Below are 21,357 nucleotides of genomic sequence, written 5' to 3' on the forward strand. Positions count from 1 at the left end.
AGTTAGATAGCTGTATAATATCTCCACCTCTGTTCAATAGCTACAGGGAGTACATCATGTGGACAGTTCTCGAAGACGGGGAATATCCGCGGGGGGCAGGAAGATATCGAACCTGAGATACGTCGATGATACTGCTCTCTTAGATACATAGTGAGGCTTAACGAGAGCAACAGGTGCACCAGAACCGACCTAAGCAATGAGAAGAAGATTTTTATTAAAATACTTTCAATTCGTGTATTGATCACATATTTATTTAAGAAGAAAATCAATTAATCGTCTCCCGCTTACCACAAAAAACCCGGATATTAAATCAGTCAGGTCAGTATTAGATATCATTTGGGAAAAACCTTTAAATTAGAATATTCATTATCTGCCTTATATATTTATATATTAATTAACTAAAGTCATTATTTATTTGCAATTCTGTACAAAAGTGTACAGTGTCTTGGATAGATAAATGCATTAAGAAATACACTTTTCCGATAATATTTACTAAAATTGTAAAAAAATCATATAGTTTTTTCTTTCAATTGTTGAAGAAATGATTCGATAGGAATAAAAAAATACTCCCCTCTACAATACTTTCAGCTCTGTAGACAAACTATTATTTTTTAACGGTTAGATGACCACCATAATTTCTTTGGTCATAGGCCTTCCCTATAGATTTAGAATAGGATAGGAAAGAAGCAAAGTATTCAGTGTCTTCTATGACCTTAACAAAGTCTACCTTGTCTCCACTGCGAAACCTTAAGGCCACTGTGGTAATCGGTTCTGCGCGCCGTATGGCTTGCCTAAAGTCAGAATTTTTTTACAAATATGTATTAGCATATTGCACAAATTGCATCATGCGGTAGGTCAACTATTCGTTGACAGATAAGATGAAATCTGATCTGATTATGTTAGATAATCTGCCAACAGAGAGATCATGCGTCAAGTGTATCATTTCTGTGCCAAATGTCATATGGAATAAAACTTATACTTATGTTGTGTTATTTGTTAATACTATATACTTTAAAGTAATTTATAAGAGTTATTATTAATTTCAATATTTCTAAACTTTTCAATTATTTTTTTATTTATTAAATCTTATTTGTGTATAATATTTCTCAATGGTTGTAGATGAATGAAGAAGAATATCAATAAACGTTATTGGATTTGTTAATATATTACTTAGATTAAAAGATACATACATTTATGTTTATTCATGAATGTCATGACGCCATAGCGGGCAAACACTTTTTAACCGTAATTAAATTTTGTACATAACATTCTTTTGTGTCTCTGTAGGATTAGTCAGTGATTGGTCTTAACCTTGTACTATATCCGTTATTCAAAGTAAATAACAGCATATCCTATTCAATAAATGAGTAATGTGCCTTTGTGAAATAGGATACTAAAAATGGATGACACCTTTGGTAACAAGTTTATAACACTTATAAAATATAAGGCATTTGATTTTATCCATAAAGTTACTGAAAAAAAACGAAATTGTACATGAAGACTACATGCTATTCGTCTATTTGAATTCGTTTTATTTTAGATATTGACCGAAGTGTGCTCCATTCTATAATACAAATAAAGACGTTCTCGCTAAATAAAGACCGTACATTTGGATTTTTTGCCGAAAATGAGTTCATCGCTTGGTACTAGCTTCATTTGTTTTGAGACTTATAATAACATACATTTCTTGTTACGCGATATTATAACAACAAATCGTTAAAAAATTTTTTATTCATTCATTTTAGAATGAAAATGTGAAGAACTTGTAGGAGCTAAAATAATTCTTAAAATACATATAACCTCTATATATGATAACAGATAATTGATCAAATATTGTAATTACTTACTTATATCAATCAAATAACGCCATCGACAAATTACTCGTGTAATAACGTGAGTGCTTTAGCGTATAAATATGTAATAAATAAATGTCTACATTATGAATAAGTATATTTTCTTTCGAAAATAATCACAAATATGTTATAAGAACTGCCTCATTTACATCCAAGGCAAATAGCATATGCATATAGTGTATTATAGATTATACAATCATACATGACAACTTGTCTTTTACAGGTACCTGATCCAATACTTATAAATTACATAAGAAACGATAATTTGTCCTTTTTTATAAAAGATTTCCTTTAAGCTCAATTACTAAACTAAGTATTTAACATTGCAATTATAACATTTTTAACAGTTGCTGATATTCAAGTAACCAAAGTGTTTAAAAGCAAAAATGAGGTCAATATGTAACATTCCAGGACATTGTATATTAGACATAGAAAGTAATGAAGTGTTTGATTTTAATATTTGGTAAGTCATAACAAAAGTATTTATTACTTAATAAGATCAGTAACTATTGCTTAACCTAACAATTATAATTAGTTACGAGTTTTTAATTACAAAAAATGTTATATATATAGGCAATGATAAATTTCGTTTTAGTACATTTCATTACCCTTCAATCATACAAAATGTATTTTAATAATATCTTAATATCGGTGATAGTTATTTATTACATCAACATAACTGGCAGTGAATCATTTCGTAAGTTTTACTTTTATTATTTGAATTGATTCGGTGATAACGAATCAATGAAGATTGATCAAAACTTTGGTTTAACATGCTTTTGTATATTTACCAAAATAATTAATCATAACATGTTATAAATGTATACAGATTAATGTATTTCCATCATTTATAACATATTTAAATAACGCCACAACTTTGTGTCACAAGACCAATAAATTTATCATTTCAATATTTAAATACACGTTTTTTTTAACAGATGGGTTCGAAAAAAATTGCAGTGATGAATCGCCTCAGTGCTTAAAAAGTTTTTTACAGTCGGCTCTCGTGAAATTTTTCGACGGTATCCCAGAGCTAGGCATAAATTGTATAGATCCATTTGAAATAAAAAATATTCAATTTTTGTTGCCCAGTGGGCTCAAAATTGAATTTTTAGAAGGCCAAGCGACAGGATTCAAACGTTGCATCATTGATTCTGTAAGGTAAGGACATGCATATTATTCCAACTTTAAAAAAAGACTTTCTAGATTTTAAAAGCGGACTAATTTAAAAAAAGCATTAACATTTTTTGTAAATTTAATATTAATAGTCCGAGGACTGTACAAACTGTATAAAAATGTATTTTAATTTTAATTTTACTGAGAATTTTTTTCTTTGTTATCAAAATATCCTTTTAGATTTGAATTTTGAAAAAGAATTTGAATATTCACACGAAAATATCTGACCCTTATTCTTATTATAAATATAATACAAAGAGTATTTATTTTTTAGGAAAAATCATACAAATTTTGAAGTGATCGCACATTGTAATCTAACTATTGAAGGAAGTTACAAATCGTCTGGAAATATGCTCATGTTTCCTGTGAATGGAGATGGTGATTCTTCAATCAAGTGCAGTATGTATTTAAACATTAAAATTTTATTAAATATTCTTACTGAATATTATATAATATTAACGATGTTAATGGTTTTCTACTACCCTTTCTTTTTAAAAAATTGTAGTAACATAAAACAGACAAAAGAAATAAATTAATCAACATGGCTTAGAATATATAATAATTGATAAATAATAAATCAAATGGGCAAGCATGGTGACCCAAAATATTAACATGGTCGTGACTTAACCTTGTGGCTGAATGCAGGCCACTTCCAACCAGCTGCAAACGTCTATAATGACGATAACATTAAAACTTATTTGAATAATATAAGGACATATATAAACCATCAAGAAAAAACCAAAGTTTTAGTTGCTTATTTAGAAGACAATATAAAAAAGTTAATATAAAAGTTAAATACATTAATAATATTTATATGTAAATAACTAAATAACATTTATTTTTTAGGCAAAATAAAAATTAAGATGAATTTCAATTACATGCCAATTGTCGCGGATGGACAAATTTATTGGAATATTAAAAACGTTGATTCCACTCACACTTATGAAGGACAAGTCTTCTATAACTTCACAAATATATTTAAAGGAAACTCAGTTTTGAGTAAGTACGATTTCGCGAGTTATAAGATAGCCCGCCTGTAATCAATAGCGGTATATTTTAAAAACATGTTACTATTTTTAAAATATTGATTAATATTTTAGGTAAAATTGTACTCGACTTTATGAATAACAATTGGCTCCTGGTGGCTAATGAATTTGGATATCCGATAGTCAATTATGGCGTTCAAGAAATAATAAACAATATCAAGAAATTGTTCCGCGAAGTACCGTCTGATCAATTGATATTAACATAGATACTTTTATGTGTAAGTATCTTCTACATCCTTTTGTTTAATCATATATTGTTAAATGCATGTTAAATGATGACATAAAATATAAATAGCATTAAAGTGATGAGTTAAGTAGTGCGTCATGTATATATTAAATAAATATCTGTATGTACCATTTGTATCACTGTTCCCTAAATTGTGTTTAAAATAAATTTAATGATAGATACACAGTACAGAATATACGATAATATATTTTAATAACTACATACTAATCAAGCAGAACAAGATAACCTTTATTATTATGATGTAATAATCTTTATCGACTCTAAGTACATTTTTTGCGCAAGTATCTGACCAAACTTAACTAATGTATAAAGGATATCAACATTCTCAGTACGGCAACTATTATATTTTTAATTTTAAGTGCTATTATTAACTAATATCAGTAATAAATTTAGCCAATGTATGTACTGTACTTAAAACTGAAACACGTAGAGCATAATTGCATCTATATGCCATACTTATCTATTTATTATATTTAAAAGTAAAATTTCAAAAAGTAGGAACAATGAAACAAACGACATGGAAAATAGACAACATAATGTTATGAGGTAAAATATAATGAGCAAATCTTCACGTAAATTTCTTATTTTCTATTTGAAAAAAGGAAGTGGCTTACCGTCCTACAAACTTATGTAATGTTATATAATGGCTGAATACGGTCTTAAAAAAAACATCATTACCCCAGAATAAGGTTTGTAATTGCAAATACCATCGAATTGAAGAAATTAGTGATGCGATGAATAATAAATGCGTAAATTACAAAAGAATAAATTAAATAATTACCTCAACGTTCCACGTTAGTCTTAATGACTACATTCATTAGAGCATGAATAACCGAACTGTACAGAGTGAAATGTGTATATAAGTGAAATTATAAAGAAATATTAATTAATTATGGATTCCGAAAAAAAGTTAAAAAATTCTGTATTCCTCTCTGTTAAACCTTTATTGTTATTAGAGAGATGCTATGGTATATTTAGATTTAAATGGGAAAACAACTTGTATACTTCATTTAATTGTAAAATGAAAATTATTGGATTTCTAATATACTTAACCATCGCTATAATTTATTTAACATTTGGTGTTGGATCAATTGCACATATAAATTTTTCAAGGAGTATGGATATCTTTCCGCGTATTATACTTTTTATCCAGTATTCTGTAACAGTTACGGTATGTTTATTTTTAGATGGTAGAACTAATATTAAAATATTCACTGTGTTAGATGATATTGATGCTGCCTTATATCTCGACAAGAATGAAGAAATTTACAGGAAATCGCGAGCGGAAACAAGAATATTGCTTATATTAATTGCTCTCTCGATAATCTTTATGTTGATTTATATTACTTTTGATCACATTATCAATATTAAATTCGAACTCATTTTTGTTACAATGCTTTATTGCCAACGAGAAATACAAATTGCCTTATTTTATAAACTTATGGGAATAATTTGTCAACGGCTTACTGTGATCAACAATTACCTTTCAAAATTCATAACTCAGATGGTGAACAAAAAATATTTTAATGCAACAAAACTTCACAACGTCGTCCGTGTTGGAGAATGCTATAACTACATAGGACCGATTAATACTAATAATTTAAAAATAAGGGATTTGGCTTCAGTGTATAGCAAGATCGGCGATGTTTGTCAAATGATCAACGATACATTTAATTTTTTGATTATAACTCTATTATTTACAACATTCTCTTTCATAATAATTCTCTTCTGGACATCTTTACTCGACTTTCAGTCTTACAGAAGCTTAAGATATTTAATCAGAATAGTTATCTGGACCAGTTCTGAAATTATTAAAGTGATCATTATAGTTTACAATTGTGAAAAACTCCTCAATGTTAAACAAGAGACGAACCTTCTTATAAACAAAATCGTAATGAACTATCATCTGCCAAAGCGTATGAGAGTTCAAGCGAAAGTGTTTATTCAGACTATGGAGGCTTGGCAACTACGTGTTTGTGTCTACGACATGATTTCCATCGACCTACAAATGATTTTCAAATTTTTAAGCTTATGTGTCACTTATTTGATTGTTGTTATCCAGGTAACACATTGTATTTAATCTTAAAAATCAACTTCGAGTCTTATTTTTTCAAGTTTTTCATGTCATGTATACTCGTATGTGTATAAAACAAATGTTGAATGAAATGACGAAACATATTTTTATCTAATTAATTACATACATGGCCGCTTTTATTTATTCATTATTCCTTTTTATTTACTCCCACTACAAGAAGTTTCAATTCAACTCAAACACTTGATAGATTACAACTCTATAAAAAAACAGACGTAAGAAGTGAGTCTATACTTCCTAAAAATATATGATAGTGCAGAAAGATTTATATACATTTTAATTAAATTTGGAATAGCATAAAGGCCAGCACATATTTATTACGCGATATTCGATGAAGTCATTTGCAGTGTGGTAACTTTTAACATACGAATGCACTTTGACAACGGTTGTTTAAATCTAGCAATTGGATCTTCCTGAATATTTGGGATACTATTGTAAAAATATGTTGCGAAACTTGCTTCTGTTTCTGGTATTTACGTTATGTATATAACTTTCTGAGAAAATAAGCAATGCTTTGTGAACAAACAATTCATTCAGCCTATTGACTTCCACTGCATAGCACAACCCCCTGCAAAATCATCAGTTGGGGGAATACCACAATCGTCACGCTTGGTAGGCGGGTTGGCAATCATAACGTGGTATTACGATAAACAAAAGACGTTGCTGCCCATCCTTTTGAAACTTCTTAGTGAGTAGTGGCAATCTTATAAAATTAATGCACAGATTGTGTTTTATGCTTACGATCGCAATTATTAGTCCTCAACCGATGGGCTACAACTGCTCGAATAATAAGCATTTATATCATCTCAAAATACGTTATGGTAAAAGACAATGAGGATATTCAAAATCGGAGCTATTTATGAAGTACAGATACAAAGAGGATTATATTATACTATTATATTTTTATGAACATATTATATGATTATTGTCAATAGTATTAATTTGTTTTTTTTTTTTTATCTTTTATTACAATTTCTATAGTGAATATTTAAATTATAGCAAAGAATTATGACAAATTTGCGAGGATCTATTCTTTTCGGATACAGAAAAATTTAAGGTTTTTATACATCTTTCGTATTTATTTTTACGTTTCCTTCTTGTATGTTTATATCTGCCAAAAAAAAGAATTTCGTGATCAATACTGTATGTATGTACTTTTTTGTATACTCTATTCCATCGCATAGATCTTATCTTTATTAAATAAATGAATAAATGAACACACTGTCCAAATAATCAATCAAGTAGATGGACTTCAAAAATTATTATAATAGCAGTATTAACTTACTTCTATATATAAATTCCAATTTTATATCCTATCTATAATAAAGAAAACGTTTAATGTTTAATAATATTTTTTCATATTGTTTGTATAATATGAACATTGCCATGGTTTATTTATTTTCATGTATCTATATGTATATACAAGTAGATGTAAATATTTATTTAAATGTCTTCGTATATATATAATCGGAGAGGGATAAATTCTTATCACAAATAGAATGTTTAGACTTATAAGAAAAATTCTTTGCTTGTTCAATTTATATCTGCATGGTTTTGATGTCATTACAAAAGATTACATTTCGAAAGAGGAAACAATTTTGGTAAAAATTTATTTGGTTTTATTATTCATTCGTTTTTCTTTCTGTCAAAATAAAAGAGTCTAATGAAGAATCTCTATATTTAAAAAAAGATGGTTTAAATGTTTTTAATCCCAGAATTATGATGTCAAAGATACAACTCGATTTGGTCGCACAGTTACGAACAAAATGGTACCTATTTTTAATAAAGTGGATCCAGACCGGCATGTCAATACTTACCTCGTAGCTGAAGAATGGAAATAATAATAACAAAAAGTTTTGAGTCATTTGAAAAAAACAAGGTATAGCTTGATGGTTTTTATTATAAAAATTTGTTAGGTACAAAATGCTGTGAAAAAATATTAGTTAAAAAAGCTTTATAAGTCCGTGTCCTCGATCGTTCATTGATTTCTATATAAAATTTTATGCATAAAGACCAACACTATATCGCACCATCAATGCACCTGTTCAAAGAGTATAGCAAATTGAACTATTGGCTACGAATGTTGAATGACTGTGTAGTCCGTTACAGTAAAGCACAACCACTAAGAATGAAGTTGTAAAAAAATAAATGAAGCTACGAATTTAAAAACGAAATTAAAAAAAAACTTACACCGAAAATACTTGAGTATTTAGGACTTGTATCTGCACTTGGATGCTGGCCGCTTCTAACATACTACTGGTGATGGTGATGATGATCTACGCTTAGCCGCTTTGAATAAGAGGTCGTTGGGGCATTAAGGATTTAGAGAGGAACCACAAACCGGTGAGCGCAGCATATGACGTCCACCCACAAGTATGTAAATAACTTTGTAACTGAATAGGTAGTATCTTATGGGAATTATCTAGTTAGGTTTTCCTTGTGGTAAAATCCTTACCACAAACAACACAGGTACCTTTGATTTATATCATAAATCCATTACATCAGTACAAAGCACATCACTATCCTTACTAATAAAAACCCTATACTGAACCTTGTGCGATAGATGGGTTTGACCAATTTGAATAATATATTTACTTTTTTTTGTTCTTCTAGAATTCTTATTAAATATAGTAAGAAGAGCGTTCTAAAAAGATCATAAATATTTTCGATCTTTATTTTATTAAGATTCTTATTCTAGAAAAACTTTTCAAAGGTTTAACTGCACTTATTACATCGCTTTATAACACTAATGGCTAACCGCACTCTATATATATCTATATCAAATATTATTTATGGTGACCAAAATATTATGATTATACTATAGTATCGCTAACAAAAGTTAAATTTTATTCTCTCTCCTATCTATCTAAAAAATACGTCGACCGTGCCATACATTTTTTTCAATGTGCACTTGCTTTGAAAAAGATTGTCCATCTCTGCTTTATAGATAAATCAGGTTAATAGCTTAGCTAGAGTTTATACATTACGATAATTAAAGTAGTCGTAAATATTTAGTTAATCTTCATACTAAAGGAAAAATCATTTCAAAATGAACTATATAATTTTAACAAGTCTAGCCATGTTTTCACAAACTATATTTATAAAGTATATTTGTAATTTCCTTTGGTGTTTAGTGGACAAATATTAAAACATTTATATTTTCATTAACACGTTTTTAAAACAAAAACAGCGAAAGAGGTAATTAAGAATTTTTAATTATATTAATTAATATAATATTAAATTATATTAATTAATATAATAATAAATTTTGTATTTAAGAAAGCTTAACTTGAGTCAACTATCCATCCATAAGGATGTTTTGTTGATGCCATGAGACATTTTAGACCTAAATCTTAATTCGTCAACTATACATCTATTGAATTTTTTTAACTAAGAATGTAATTTAAATTGACAGCTAGCCTTGTGAATGAGTTTTAATTCATAAATATGTAGACTGCAATATGGTTTTAACGAGGCAGCAGCGCTTAGTGGCCTCGATAAGCTTCAGAAACGAGCAGCACACAAGCTGCGTTGCAGGGTGCGTCTGCTTGTTGCGACATTTTGGCTTCCCTTGTCATCGCGATTGAGAGTCTGTGAAAAATAATCATCCTCCACAATCGAATTATGGTTAACGACAAAGGTAAAGACCAAATCCGCAACAGGAACAACGATAACTTGTACTTTTAAATATTCTAGCTCCCGTTGGAATCTGGCTAAAAAACTTGAGGAATGCTTTGCTGGCGAAAGGTGTAGGAACATAGTACACTACTACGTTCCGCATCTCTCTTTAGAACAGTGTTACTTCGGCGGCAGCGAGTGTTTCTGATACACTTCCGTGGTCCTGTCACATGTGAATGACGGAATTGTGTCGAGAGGGTTTCAATAGGTGCAAGTCCGAACGTTGTGTTCCATAAAAAAAAATGCATAAATATTTCTTTAATATCAAATAAACGCAACATTATTGGAATTTCACGAAGTCTAAAAACAAAGAAAGTGGCTTTATTTATTAAGAGTTGTTGTGCGAAATTAAAATTATGTAGTAAATTTTAATTAGATTACAATTATGGACTTCTTGTAGGCTTGGGAAACTATAAATTACAACAAAAACCATCGCATGACGCTTATTATATCAATGTTAAAGTAATGAGAAAAAAGAAAATGTATCAAATAAATGGATGGAATCAGCTGTATTAAAATATTCATGAATAAATATCAAAGTATTGTTGAGTTGAAAGAATATGTACATTGAAAATCGACATTACAATTTTGCCAGTCATATACCTGAGTTCTTTATCATAACTGAGTGTGTATGCGTACTATACGCAACGTAAATTAAAGCGTATCGAAAATGAAGATTGCTCCCTTTATAAGGTTTAGAACAAATACGAAAAACACAGTATTATACACTGTTAAGCCTTTATTATTATTAGAAATGATTTATGGCATATTTAGATTTGAAATGAACGAAAATTTGATTACCCCGATTAATAGAACAATGAAAATTGTCGGGATGTTATTGTATTCATTGGTTGCTGTGATTTATTTTACGTTTGCAATTGGATCCGCAGCACAAATCAGTGCATCGAGAATTTTAGAGATACTTCCGAGTGTTATAGTTTTCATTGAGTATTCTGTAACACTTCTTGTACAATTATTTTTCGACAATAACACTAGTATTAAAATATTTAGTTTGATAGAAGATATAGATATATCCTTACGTTTGGACAAGAGTAAAGATTTCTATAAGAAATCACACGCAGGAACCATAATATTGATAACCTTACTCGTTATTTCGTTCCTATTCTTGATGATTTTCGACATTTTTAATGAATTAGAAATAAGGCTCGAACATACTTTTTCTCTTATTATATATTTCCAATGCGAATTAGAAATTATTTTATTCTTTAAACTGATGGGAATAGTACGTATGCGACTTATTACGATTAATAATTATCTTTCAAAGTTCATAGCTCACAGAGAATTCAAAAAAACTTTTAATTTAAGGAAACTTGACGACATCATCCATTTTGGTGAATGCTTTAACTACATAGGACCGATCGGTCATAATAACTTAAAAATACGAGATTTGGCGAGAGCATACAGTCTAATTGGTGAAACGTGTGAAATGATCAATAGATCCTTTAACTTTTTAATCTTTTCCATATTAATGTCCACATTCTCGTTCATAATTATTCTTTTCCGGGTTTCTTTATCCGAATTCGAATCATATAAAAACTACAGGTATTTAATAAAAATCTTTGTTTGGGCTACTTCCGAAGTAGTTGGAATAACAACGTTGGTTTACAATTGCGAAAAAGTACTCGGAGTTCAAAATAACACCGAGGTACTTGTTAACAAAATCGTAATGGATTATGATTTACCAAAGAGCATGAGAATTCAAGCTAAGGCCTTTATGGAGACTATCAAAGTCTGGCCTCTGAAAATTTGTTCTTACGACATATTTTATTTGGACCTCCAATTGATTTTTAAAATAGTAAGCTTATGTGCAACTTATTTAATTATTGTTATTCAAGTAACAAATTATGTATAAATTTACTGGTTAAATTTTAACATATTTCAATATTGGCCTAGACATTTACAGTTACTTCATTACGTTTCTTCTTATTACCTATTGTCTTAGTAAATATGATTTAATGTATTTATTATTAATAAAATAAGTTTCTGAACAATCGCCTATTTTTTATTCAAAAAAAAAATTATGCCTCTGAAAAAAATTAAAAATTATTTTTTACATCTCAGCATTAAGTTCAAAATAGAAAATCTGTTCTCGACAGTTCAGTTTTATTAACCTCATGAAATACAAAAAAAAAGTCAAAAGACTCGCTACTGTTTAAGAATTATTGGTTAAAATTACTTAAAGCTAAATGAGCAGAACCGTTGTAGCCCAGCGGTGGAGGAATAAGATTTGCGATCGTAGGTCGCGGATTCGTTTTTCAGGATACAATTTTATACAATTCACATTTTGTGCATTCATTATTGGACTTCCACTGGTCACAAGCAAATTTCTAAAGGATGGGCAGCAACGTCTTCAGTGTATATCCCCCATTATAATCTTTGGGGGAGGCCTATGCCATGCAATGGTCTTCTAAAGGCCGACTTTTTTATTACTACATTTATAGAAACGAACGTAAATTTAATAACAAAAATGTAGATTACAAATAATTAGCTTGTTATTCGTTATCATCTCTCCCTAACATTTTTAGTCATTAATGTAAAAATATGTTTAAATAAACATATTTTTTTCATTATTAATTTTTTAAGACGTTGAAATATTAAGTAAAAGGTTATGACTGTTTATAAAAATAAATAATAAAAAATATAACACTAAAAATAAGTGACAGCCCGTAAAACAAATTTAGTCGTTTTAATAATACCTCAATTCACTATTCAATTTGTAATTCGTTTCAATTTGTACCCTTTTCAATTAGTTGATATAATAAAATTATTATGTTTATCCTAAAATACCTTATATATTACATAAACCTCATTTTATTAATGATCACTCTGTAATCTTTTAGTTAAAGTATTTAAAAAAAATCTAAAAAACATTAAGAATCTTAAGTTGATACTTAAATTCAGAACAAAGTATAATAATACAATACAACTGCCTCAAATGTTAATAAAACTTTAACTATACGATAGTGCTTTTATTTTTTTTAATAACTGTTATATATGATACCAGTGTAACATTATTCAATGCCGTGTAAAAAATTGTAGTAGTTTTTCTTGTACATTTTAATAATTTAAAGATAATTTGCTTAATCAGTTTCGTAGAAGAAATTACATTTTATTAAGCAAACGGTTTCAAAGAAAAGATTCTGCTTAAATTAATTAATGAGGTTTTATTAATGATTATACATATCATGATAATACAAAGAAGAGATAATACCTAAGAATTATAATGAGACAAACATAGGATAATTAAGTTAAATTTAGATCAGAACTAACCGAACAAATATTATAAATCTATTAGCTTGAATTTTATTTTTAAAATTACCTCTTTCATTTTTATAGTCTTCAATGTTTTCGGTTTAATATTGGCCTATATAAGACGAAATCCTTTTCGTTATTCTGTTGCGGGATTTTATACCGAAGTATTACTTATTTTTATTGTCTTATTTATGTCTTAACAGACTTGTTATCACAAACAGGAGACATTTCTTTTTTGGCTTTTAAGAAACTTAAGCAAACCCACCATGTCTCCGGCGACCTCGGAGTGGTACCTTCAGTGAATCTATATGGGCAGCGTTGTCTGATGTTACTCCCATACCCCGGAGTAGTACCCAAGTAGCAGTCTTCTCTTCTTCCAGGCATGCGTAACATCGAAAGTAAACATCTTTGCCACCAAATACAGTCCGGGTGGTGACGGCCAGAGCAGAGCAGCTTCGGGTAGGCCTTGTTTCTTCAGCTTTGTCACCATTCCTTGTGGTTTATCCATTATTCAATGTGTTGATTTCTAGTACGCTTTGATACGAGAAATCTGGCTCTTCATCTGCAGCATAATTGCCTTTGGAGCTGCTGTAACTTTTTATCAATTTTTACTTATGGAATTGTACTTATGGAAACGTAGTGAAATTTCTAGTATTAAATTTCAGTCTGACGAAAACAAGTTATGCATTATTCTCAATCTATCGTGATCCCAATCCTTTGTTTTATTTACTATTATGTTACGATGAAAAAATTAAATGCGATTATTTATTTGAATAACAACTATAAGGTAGGATGTACTTATGCTAATGAACTTTAAGATCATTTTTAAATTAATTTCAAACATATCATATACGCTAAAAGTCAAAGGCCAAACATCAATGAGTTCTATAAAAACTTTGGTTTGGCAATGCATATTTCTAGAAAGATTGCAGTTTAATATTTTATATAAAAGACGTTTAAGTTTTTCTTTTTCTTTTAGGATTCTCTCACAATATAAAGATAAGGTGACAATGTATAAAACTTCCACAAAACTCCAGCCTATTATCTTCAAAAAAATATTAATGTCGTTTTCTGATTTTATAAATGACAAGGACGTATTGAAAGTTGAAATAATAAATATGAAAGAAGAGATAATCGTCATAGTTATTATAAAATTGTAAACGGTATTAATAACCCGATATACTTCTCCAATGCTGCAATATATAGATGCCAGGTCTCGAATTTTATTGTTACTAGCAGAAACGCGTCCGATGAAATTTACGGTCTCCTGAACTTTCATACTTTTCATACGACTTCTTAAAATATAATTGGGATGTTGATCGCAAAGGAACTTTATCAAATAGTTTTGTATTAGCTTTAACCTTTGCCAAATCATGAACAATATTAAACAAAACAGTAATAATTGCACTTTCTGTCCAAAATAAATAAACAGCATAAATCTATATTCTATTTTATAATTCTGATCTAAATAATAATCAATCATAACTGTAAAAATACAAAATATAATTAACATAATCAATATTACACAAGACCTTATTAGTAGACGCCTGTAAAATTTCTTAACCAAGCCTGCTATTAACAAAAAGTCTATAACAGCAATTTCTTCAATAATTTTTTGACTAATATTTGATTGACAATAAACCATTATTATTGTTATTGAATATTGTAAGCTCAATGTTATCCATGGCAGATAGAATGTTAAATAGGCAGGATTCCTAACACAATTAATTAAATTTGGTACTAAGCAAAACGTAACAGACGTTATAAACCAAAATACACTAAGAGAGTTGCCCATTATTTTAATGCAAAAGTCTTTTGAACCATAAGATAACCTGACTGCACGATATCGAAATAGTCCATAACAATATTCAATAGCTAACAATGGCTTTAAGGAATTTATTACTTTTTGGTTTATATTATAAATTGCTTCTTGTTTGTTATTCATGTTTCGAAATAATTATTGTCAAATTCTTGAAAACGAATTTAAACGAACGTCAGAGCACGCGTTAAACTACTAAAAGTGAGACATGGTGTGACTAAATAAACAATATCATGATCATATCTTCCATTTGTAATAACTTTAGCGCACTTAATGTAATTTCATTCAATCGATAGAACACAATGTTTCAAATATCAGAAATAACCATTTGTTATTTTACGCGCTATACACATCCACGACATTTCATTTATCAACAAAACTATACCATTTCGTAATTATTTATTATCCAACACCTAAATATGGAGCACATTTCTAAATAATTAGTAATAAACGTTCTAGTCAATTAAAAAAATTATGTAAATGTAGAAAGTTAAAAAAATGATTGTTATAGTCAATAAAATTTTAAACTTGCATTCCAAATAGCTTTCCATAAACCAGTATTCCGTACAGGGCTCTTTCCAGAAAAAAAATCTAAATTTTTTCATGGACTATTTAATTAATAACCAATTGTTATCTTTAAGAGCACAGAAACAGGCTTCTTCAGGTTTCACGAATCGATCTGTTATATCATTTAAATCAGCAATTTGGAAGAGTAACTGATTCAGTTACATGCATTCATTTTAAAGTTGCATTTTAAATAATAATCTTTTAAACTATAAGTGTTAAATTTGTCTTCAATAATAAAGAATGATTGGTTATAGATATAAAAAAGAAGAGAAAAGTTTTAAAGGGTTTAGACGTGAATGTATTGTTCATTTGCTGGTAATGTTTGCAACATTCTATCCAAAAATCAATGGTATCAGAAATAATAAAATAATAGCAACAGACGAGAGAAAAACAAAAGAAGAACAAAAGAGAGAAGAATAACAGAATAATAAAAAATATTTTCAAGATTTGAAAATTCTAAAGTTTTTAAAGTTAATAATTATTTTTATCGGACTAGACTGCGACCAATTAATTTAACATGTTTCAGAGTGATTGCTCACTCTATACAGGTTGATTGGTAATAGGTGTAAAAGCTTTTACTTTTGAAGTTTAAAATCGAAACACACTATTCCTGTCCAATAAAGATAACCTAAGTTTTAATTGGGATTGGGTGACTGTTCAACAATTTTGCGGAGTGAAAATCAGATATCAGATATCGGTGTATATATTCTTGTAACAAATTATAGGTATGTAGCCCCTGTTGAGGAAAAAGCACAAAACTAGAAGCTTTTATGTATGTCTTTCCTATAGTCTCTTCATTGCCATTTCAACCTATGTGGTTTATGCCTGCTATCCAAAAAGGCGAAAAAACTGTACTACTTGACTTACTTCATACCTAGATTAGTGAAAATTCCAAAAAAACTCAGCATCTATTTGAAGTACCTGAATCACGGAACCGAGTATTTCAAAATTTTAGATAAATATTACACATTAGCGTCTCACTGGACTCAAAGAAGAAAACATCAAAATTCTTAAGTATATAACAGCCCCATCTAACGAACAATAAGTGACAAGTATTTTTTTGTAATCTTTCTGTATATTTAATTTAACAAGGCACACGCACAACATGTTTAAATGAAAATTTTGAATACTTAACTAATATATGATTTTGTAACTATTTTTGGCGCTCTGTTGTACATTTTTAAAAACGTGTAAAAGTATGAAAGTTCAAAAAAGTAATGCGTTTTCATAATAGATGGCGCCACATATTTTTGTTATATTACATTGGAAATGTTTTACATATCCTATTCTTTATAGTCAATCTCCAAACCAATAAGAATATTTATTATGTTATATTTTCTCAGAAAATAAATTTTGGTAAAACAGACTGGTTTGGTTTTCTATTTCAAAACATAACAAACTAACTTATAAACTCGTGATGAAGCAAATTTATCTCATTACATTTAGGTGAAGATAATTATTTAAATATAAAAAAATTTTGAGTATAAAAGGTAACCCAAATATAACTACCAATACTCCACTAATATAAACAATACATTCTTAAAAATTACTCTTTTTCGGTTTGCTTTTTAAAATGTCTACCTGGTTTCCGTGTAATAAACATAAATAACATTTAGGTAAATGTTATTTATTACCTGGAATTTACATAAAATATAACAAAAATAGATACATTGCATGCAAAATACAATTTACATTATACACTGACTGTTCCTCAGAAATTTTATAAATGTTAAGGTATGGTTGCAAAAAATATTTATTACTTTGTGTGCTCAGGCTATAAAAACATCGACTGTGCCTGCAACTGATGACGATGATTATAACTGAAAGTTCTTTTTCTCCTCCATAGCATTAGTTACAATTTTTCCCCTTTATATGCTAGCAGTAATTAGAATAGCTTTAATAGCGAATTCTAGAATATATTACAGTGAAAATATAGAATAAGTCATAAAATATTGTACAAAAATACTAATAAAGTTAGACAATAAGAATTAAAGAGAAGAATAGTGAACACAGTAAATTAGAATAATAAACAAAAGGAGAAATAGCGAAAAAATGTAAACGGTAAATGTTATAGTTTGCGCAAGTTCATTCTAGCTTGACCATGTCCACGTAAATGCGAAAGCATTTCCCATAATAGACAGTTGGAGAAAAATTAATAAAAGACACTAATATTCGTATAAGAATATAATTATACTCATAATGAAAGTGAAGAATAGATCAAACAAGAAGATATTATATAAAGTAATATAGGATACCAATAATATACAGAATAAAATTAAGATATAAATTATAAATAAAAGCTTCTGGCTAACTGAAAAACTCATGAAACTCTATATAAAAAGTCACTAAAAACACAGTGAATTCTAACGGTTACTTCTTCATTTGTTTTGCCAACACATTCGAACTTTTCACAACTCATTGATATTAATGCAACGCCGTACAGAATACTGTTCCTCAAATCAAAAACCATTGAGTTGTTAAAAATTCCTCATATGCTGTATCGTGTATCGCAGATAAATAACTTTTAGACAGCTCAAATGTTATATACATATAAATTTAATAAATATAAATAACAATAGAATTTTTTTTCCTATCATCTTAAAACATCTTTGAGGCGGCAGAACAGATAGCATCTAGAACGTAAGGTTCTGGATTGAAGACCATGAACCAGGAAGCGCAGCGGAGGCCTTTCATTGATAAAGGTAGAAGACACTTGATGCAGGTCGATATCAATCGGTCCAATTGAAAATCTCTCAGGGAGGCCTATGCAGTGATCTTTCGTCTTTATTATCAGCTGCTTCGTGTTACTACGGCGCGGCCCTAGCTTAAAGTTCGCTTAGACATACTCCTTATTAACTTGATTAGGCGAAAGGGCCTCCGAAATGGTTCTCGAGTTGGGCGGTCTCTCATAAGTTTTAAAGGATGCCGTCACTAATGTCATTAGAGAATGCTAAAGATACCAACATAATATATCACGGAGAAAATCGTTAATGTGATACTTTACTCTAAAATCTTGAGTAGAATGCGGAGCACTCTTATGGATAGAACAAATCATCAGGTCACTCAATTCACTTTACGCTACTTATACTGTTTCACTTCATATGACTAAAGAAAAAAACTAGTTATGATGCAGTTTTCCTTTTTGTTCCCAGGAGGAAATTAGGATCATAGGAGCCTTCTACTCACTAAAATCCCAAGGTAGTCTCTCTCTGCGCGTTGTGCGGATTTCTTGTAACTCTATTACAAACTTTTTTAATCTTCCCATATAATTTTTATTCATCTGCCTAATTTGACAAAAAAATTATAGAATTGTTGAATCTAGCAATGCCAGATGAAAGTAGCTAGTTTACTTGATTCCCACTTTGTCGACGAAGACAGAAAGACAACTAAGCTAAAAGAAAGTATGCCCGCTACACAAAGCAAGTTTGTGGATGCGGCGGCGGTGAGGCTGTGGGGTATTATCATCAGTCGTGGCCGAATTGTGGTTGGCGATGGAGCCGAAGACTAGATATACTGCAGACGGCTACGGACGTGTGCTTAAACGTTCCTGTTACCCTACATGTCAATGATGAAGGAAGATGGTAGGTATTATAGTTTTCACAAGTTCATCAAATCCTTAACTTGTCTACGTAACCACGAGAATGCGAAATAATTTCCCATAATCTACAAAAACAAAACCGAATCTACAAAATAACCCTGAAGTACCTAGAGGTAATTGTATATATACATACTGATAAATTAAATCATTTATTCTTATTTATGTACTGAGTGTATGGTTATAGGTGTAAAAGTTTTAAAGGAGTGAATTAATGTACGATAGGTGTATCTGTTCAAAAATCAAAGGTTTTAGAAGTAATAAATGACGTAATGATAAAACAGTAAGAAAAATCGTTTTTAAAATTCTGAATACTGCTCATTGAAATTAATTCTTTATTACTATCTCTTCCTGCACGCTTTGTAATACAAGAAGCTATTAGCCTGTAGCTTTTCAGTCGTTTTTGAGTGGCACTTTATACAAAGTGATTGGGAATAGGAGTAAAAACTTTAAAGCTTTTTGATGGCAAAAAAAACCTATCACCTTATTAGTTATTACTTATAATATAATGCTCTTACCTAAAATGGCCTTGTTTAGAATTAATTATTTAGCTATTACTTGCGCTATGTTTTTTATTAGTTATAGATCCATATTACATTACTTTTTTTTATAATTATTGGTAATTAAAGTATAGTTAAAGGAGAGCATAATTGTGGCCAAAGCAATGTACGTTAACAATAAGAAAATATATTTAAATTAACAATGTTATATATAAATTATGTTACCGTATATTAAGTTATGTTGTTGGGGTGCCCAATTGAAATAAATATGTATTTAAATAAAAATTACCTGTCAGAAATAATACAATGCTACACAGAGTTTTGTAATAAAATGTCCTGTTCAACCTTACTCTGCACCTCTAACCTTCAGACCTGAGACAGCATGTTTCAATAGGCCAATAACTTTAATGGGCACAACGCTCTCAAACTGAAACGCACCAATTAATGCGCAGTACTGTTTTGCGACAAAATAAGTATCCCGGTTAAGTCGTGGTTGACAGCTATTGTAAAGAAATCAATATAAAAAATAAATAAAGTGAAATTAATTTACGTCGAACAACAAAAAATCTTTAATTATTTGACTCTGTTATTGCACTCGCTAAAGGGTTTATTACTTTGCGAGATCAAAAATCGGTAAGTTAAAAACTTGTAAATAGGCATATTAAAACAGTTGTCCAGAAAACTACGTCCTTATTTACAATACTATTCGATTTAGGTCTTCATTCAGTTACGTCAATAACTTAGGAAACGCATTGATATCTTGTGCAAAAATGTATCAGCGTAATAATATGTATTACCTAATATTGATTATTAATTACTAATATTGCAATAACAAATAATTTGACAGGTAATATTTAAAAAAAATATTGGGTTGTTCATAGGGAATCTTTTAACTGTCAGAGGTCCCAGTTGAACGGCGGAGACCTGCGCTTGCTGTATCGACCGCTTAGATTCTAGAGCTGAGCTTTGTTTATCGATAAAATGTGCTACCGCGTTGTATTTAGTCTAAATAATAAGGTTTCTATACTTTAGCACATAAATGATTATGTTAAATTTCATACACAATTAACATATTTAATTTAATTTAAAATTCGTTTATTCAAATCTGTAAAACAAAGTATTATAAATAATGAAGATGCTTCTGTAATTCGTATGGTAAATATAAGAAATTTAACGATGGGTTACAAGTATTTTTATCCCATTTATTAATAACATACTAGCCGGCCATTGCTAGAACGAATTTGTTTTGCAACAAATTTAACTACCTGAACGATCGACGATCGACTTGATGATCTTCGGAGGATCTTGCCTCGCAGTAAGCCTTGATCCCTTGTCATTTAATAACGAAATAAACAGTTAGCAGGTGTGTCACTATCAGTTATATTTAATGCCCGAATACAGATGAAGTTTTGTAGTCCCATGAAATAAAAATACATTTTAGAAATTTTTATCGATAAAAAGTCAATGCCTAGAACCCAAGAATTACATGGCGGCATAACGGCGCGGCAGTG

General features: G+C 29.5%; 4 protein-coding genes across 4 annotated transcripts; 3 read left to right on the forward strand and 1 right to left on the reverse strand.

Moving 5' to 3' along the window:
• The first annotated feature begins 2,468 nt into the window (after positions 1-2,468).
• Positions 2,469-4,302, forward strand: LOC137918435 (protein takeout-like). The gene is made up of 5 exons (XM_068761240.1): positions 2,469-2,550; positions 2,792-3,014; positions 3,304-3,428; positions 3,876-4,028; positions 4,130-4,302. The coding sequence occupies exons 1-5, from the start codon at positions 2,478-2,480 to the stop codon at positions 4,279-4,281; spliced, it is 726 nt and encodes a 241-aa protein (XP_068617341.1). The 5' UTR covers positions 2,469-2,477; the 3' UTR covers positions 4,282-4,302.
• A 770-nt stretch (positions 4,303-5,072) lies between these two features.
• On the forward strand, positions 5,073-6,476 carry LOC137918396 (uncharacterized). Its single transcript, XM_068761193.1, has one exon. The coding sequence runs from the start codon at positions 5,215-5,217 to the stop codon at positions 6,400-6,402; it is 1,188 nt and encodes a 395-aa protein (XP_068617294.1). The 5' UTR covers positions 5,073-5,214; the 3' UTR covers positions 6,403-6,476.
• A 4,286-nt stretch (positions 6,477-10,762) lies between these two features.
• Positions 10,763-11,994, forward strand: LOC137918546 (putative gustatory receptor 28b). The gene has a single exon (XM_068761367.1). The coding sequence runs from the start codon at positions 10,763-10,765 to the stop codon at positions 11,963-11,965; it is 1,203 nt and encodes a 400-aa protein (XP_068617468.1). The 3' UTR covers positions 11,966-11,994.
• A 2,122-nt stretch (positions 11,995-14,116) lies between these two features.
• LOC137918547 (uncharacterized) lies at positions 14,117-14,848 on the reverse strand. Its single transcript, XM_068761368.1, has one exon. It carries the CDS (start codon positions 14,846-14,848, stop codon positions 14,117-14,119), a length of 732 nt encoding a protein of 243 aa, XP_068617469.1.
• Positions 14,849-21,357: the final 6,509 nt, after the last annotated feature.

The sequence above is a fragment of the Battus philenor genome, unplaced genomic scaffold, assembly GCF_028537555.1.
Source record: "Battus philenor isolate CCGP_79_NKW_IND1 unplaced genomic scaffold, ilBatPhil1.0.hap1 SCAF_14, whole genome shotgun sequence".
Taxonomy (NCBI): Eukaryota; Metazoa; Arthropoda; class Insecta; order Lepidoptera; family Papilionidae; genus Battus; species Battus philenor.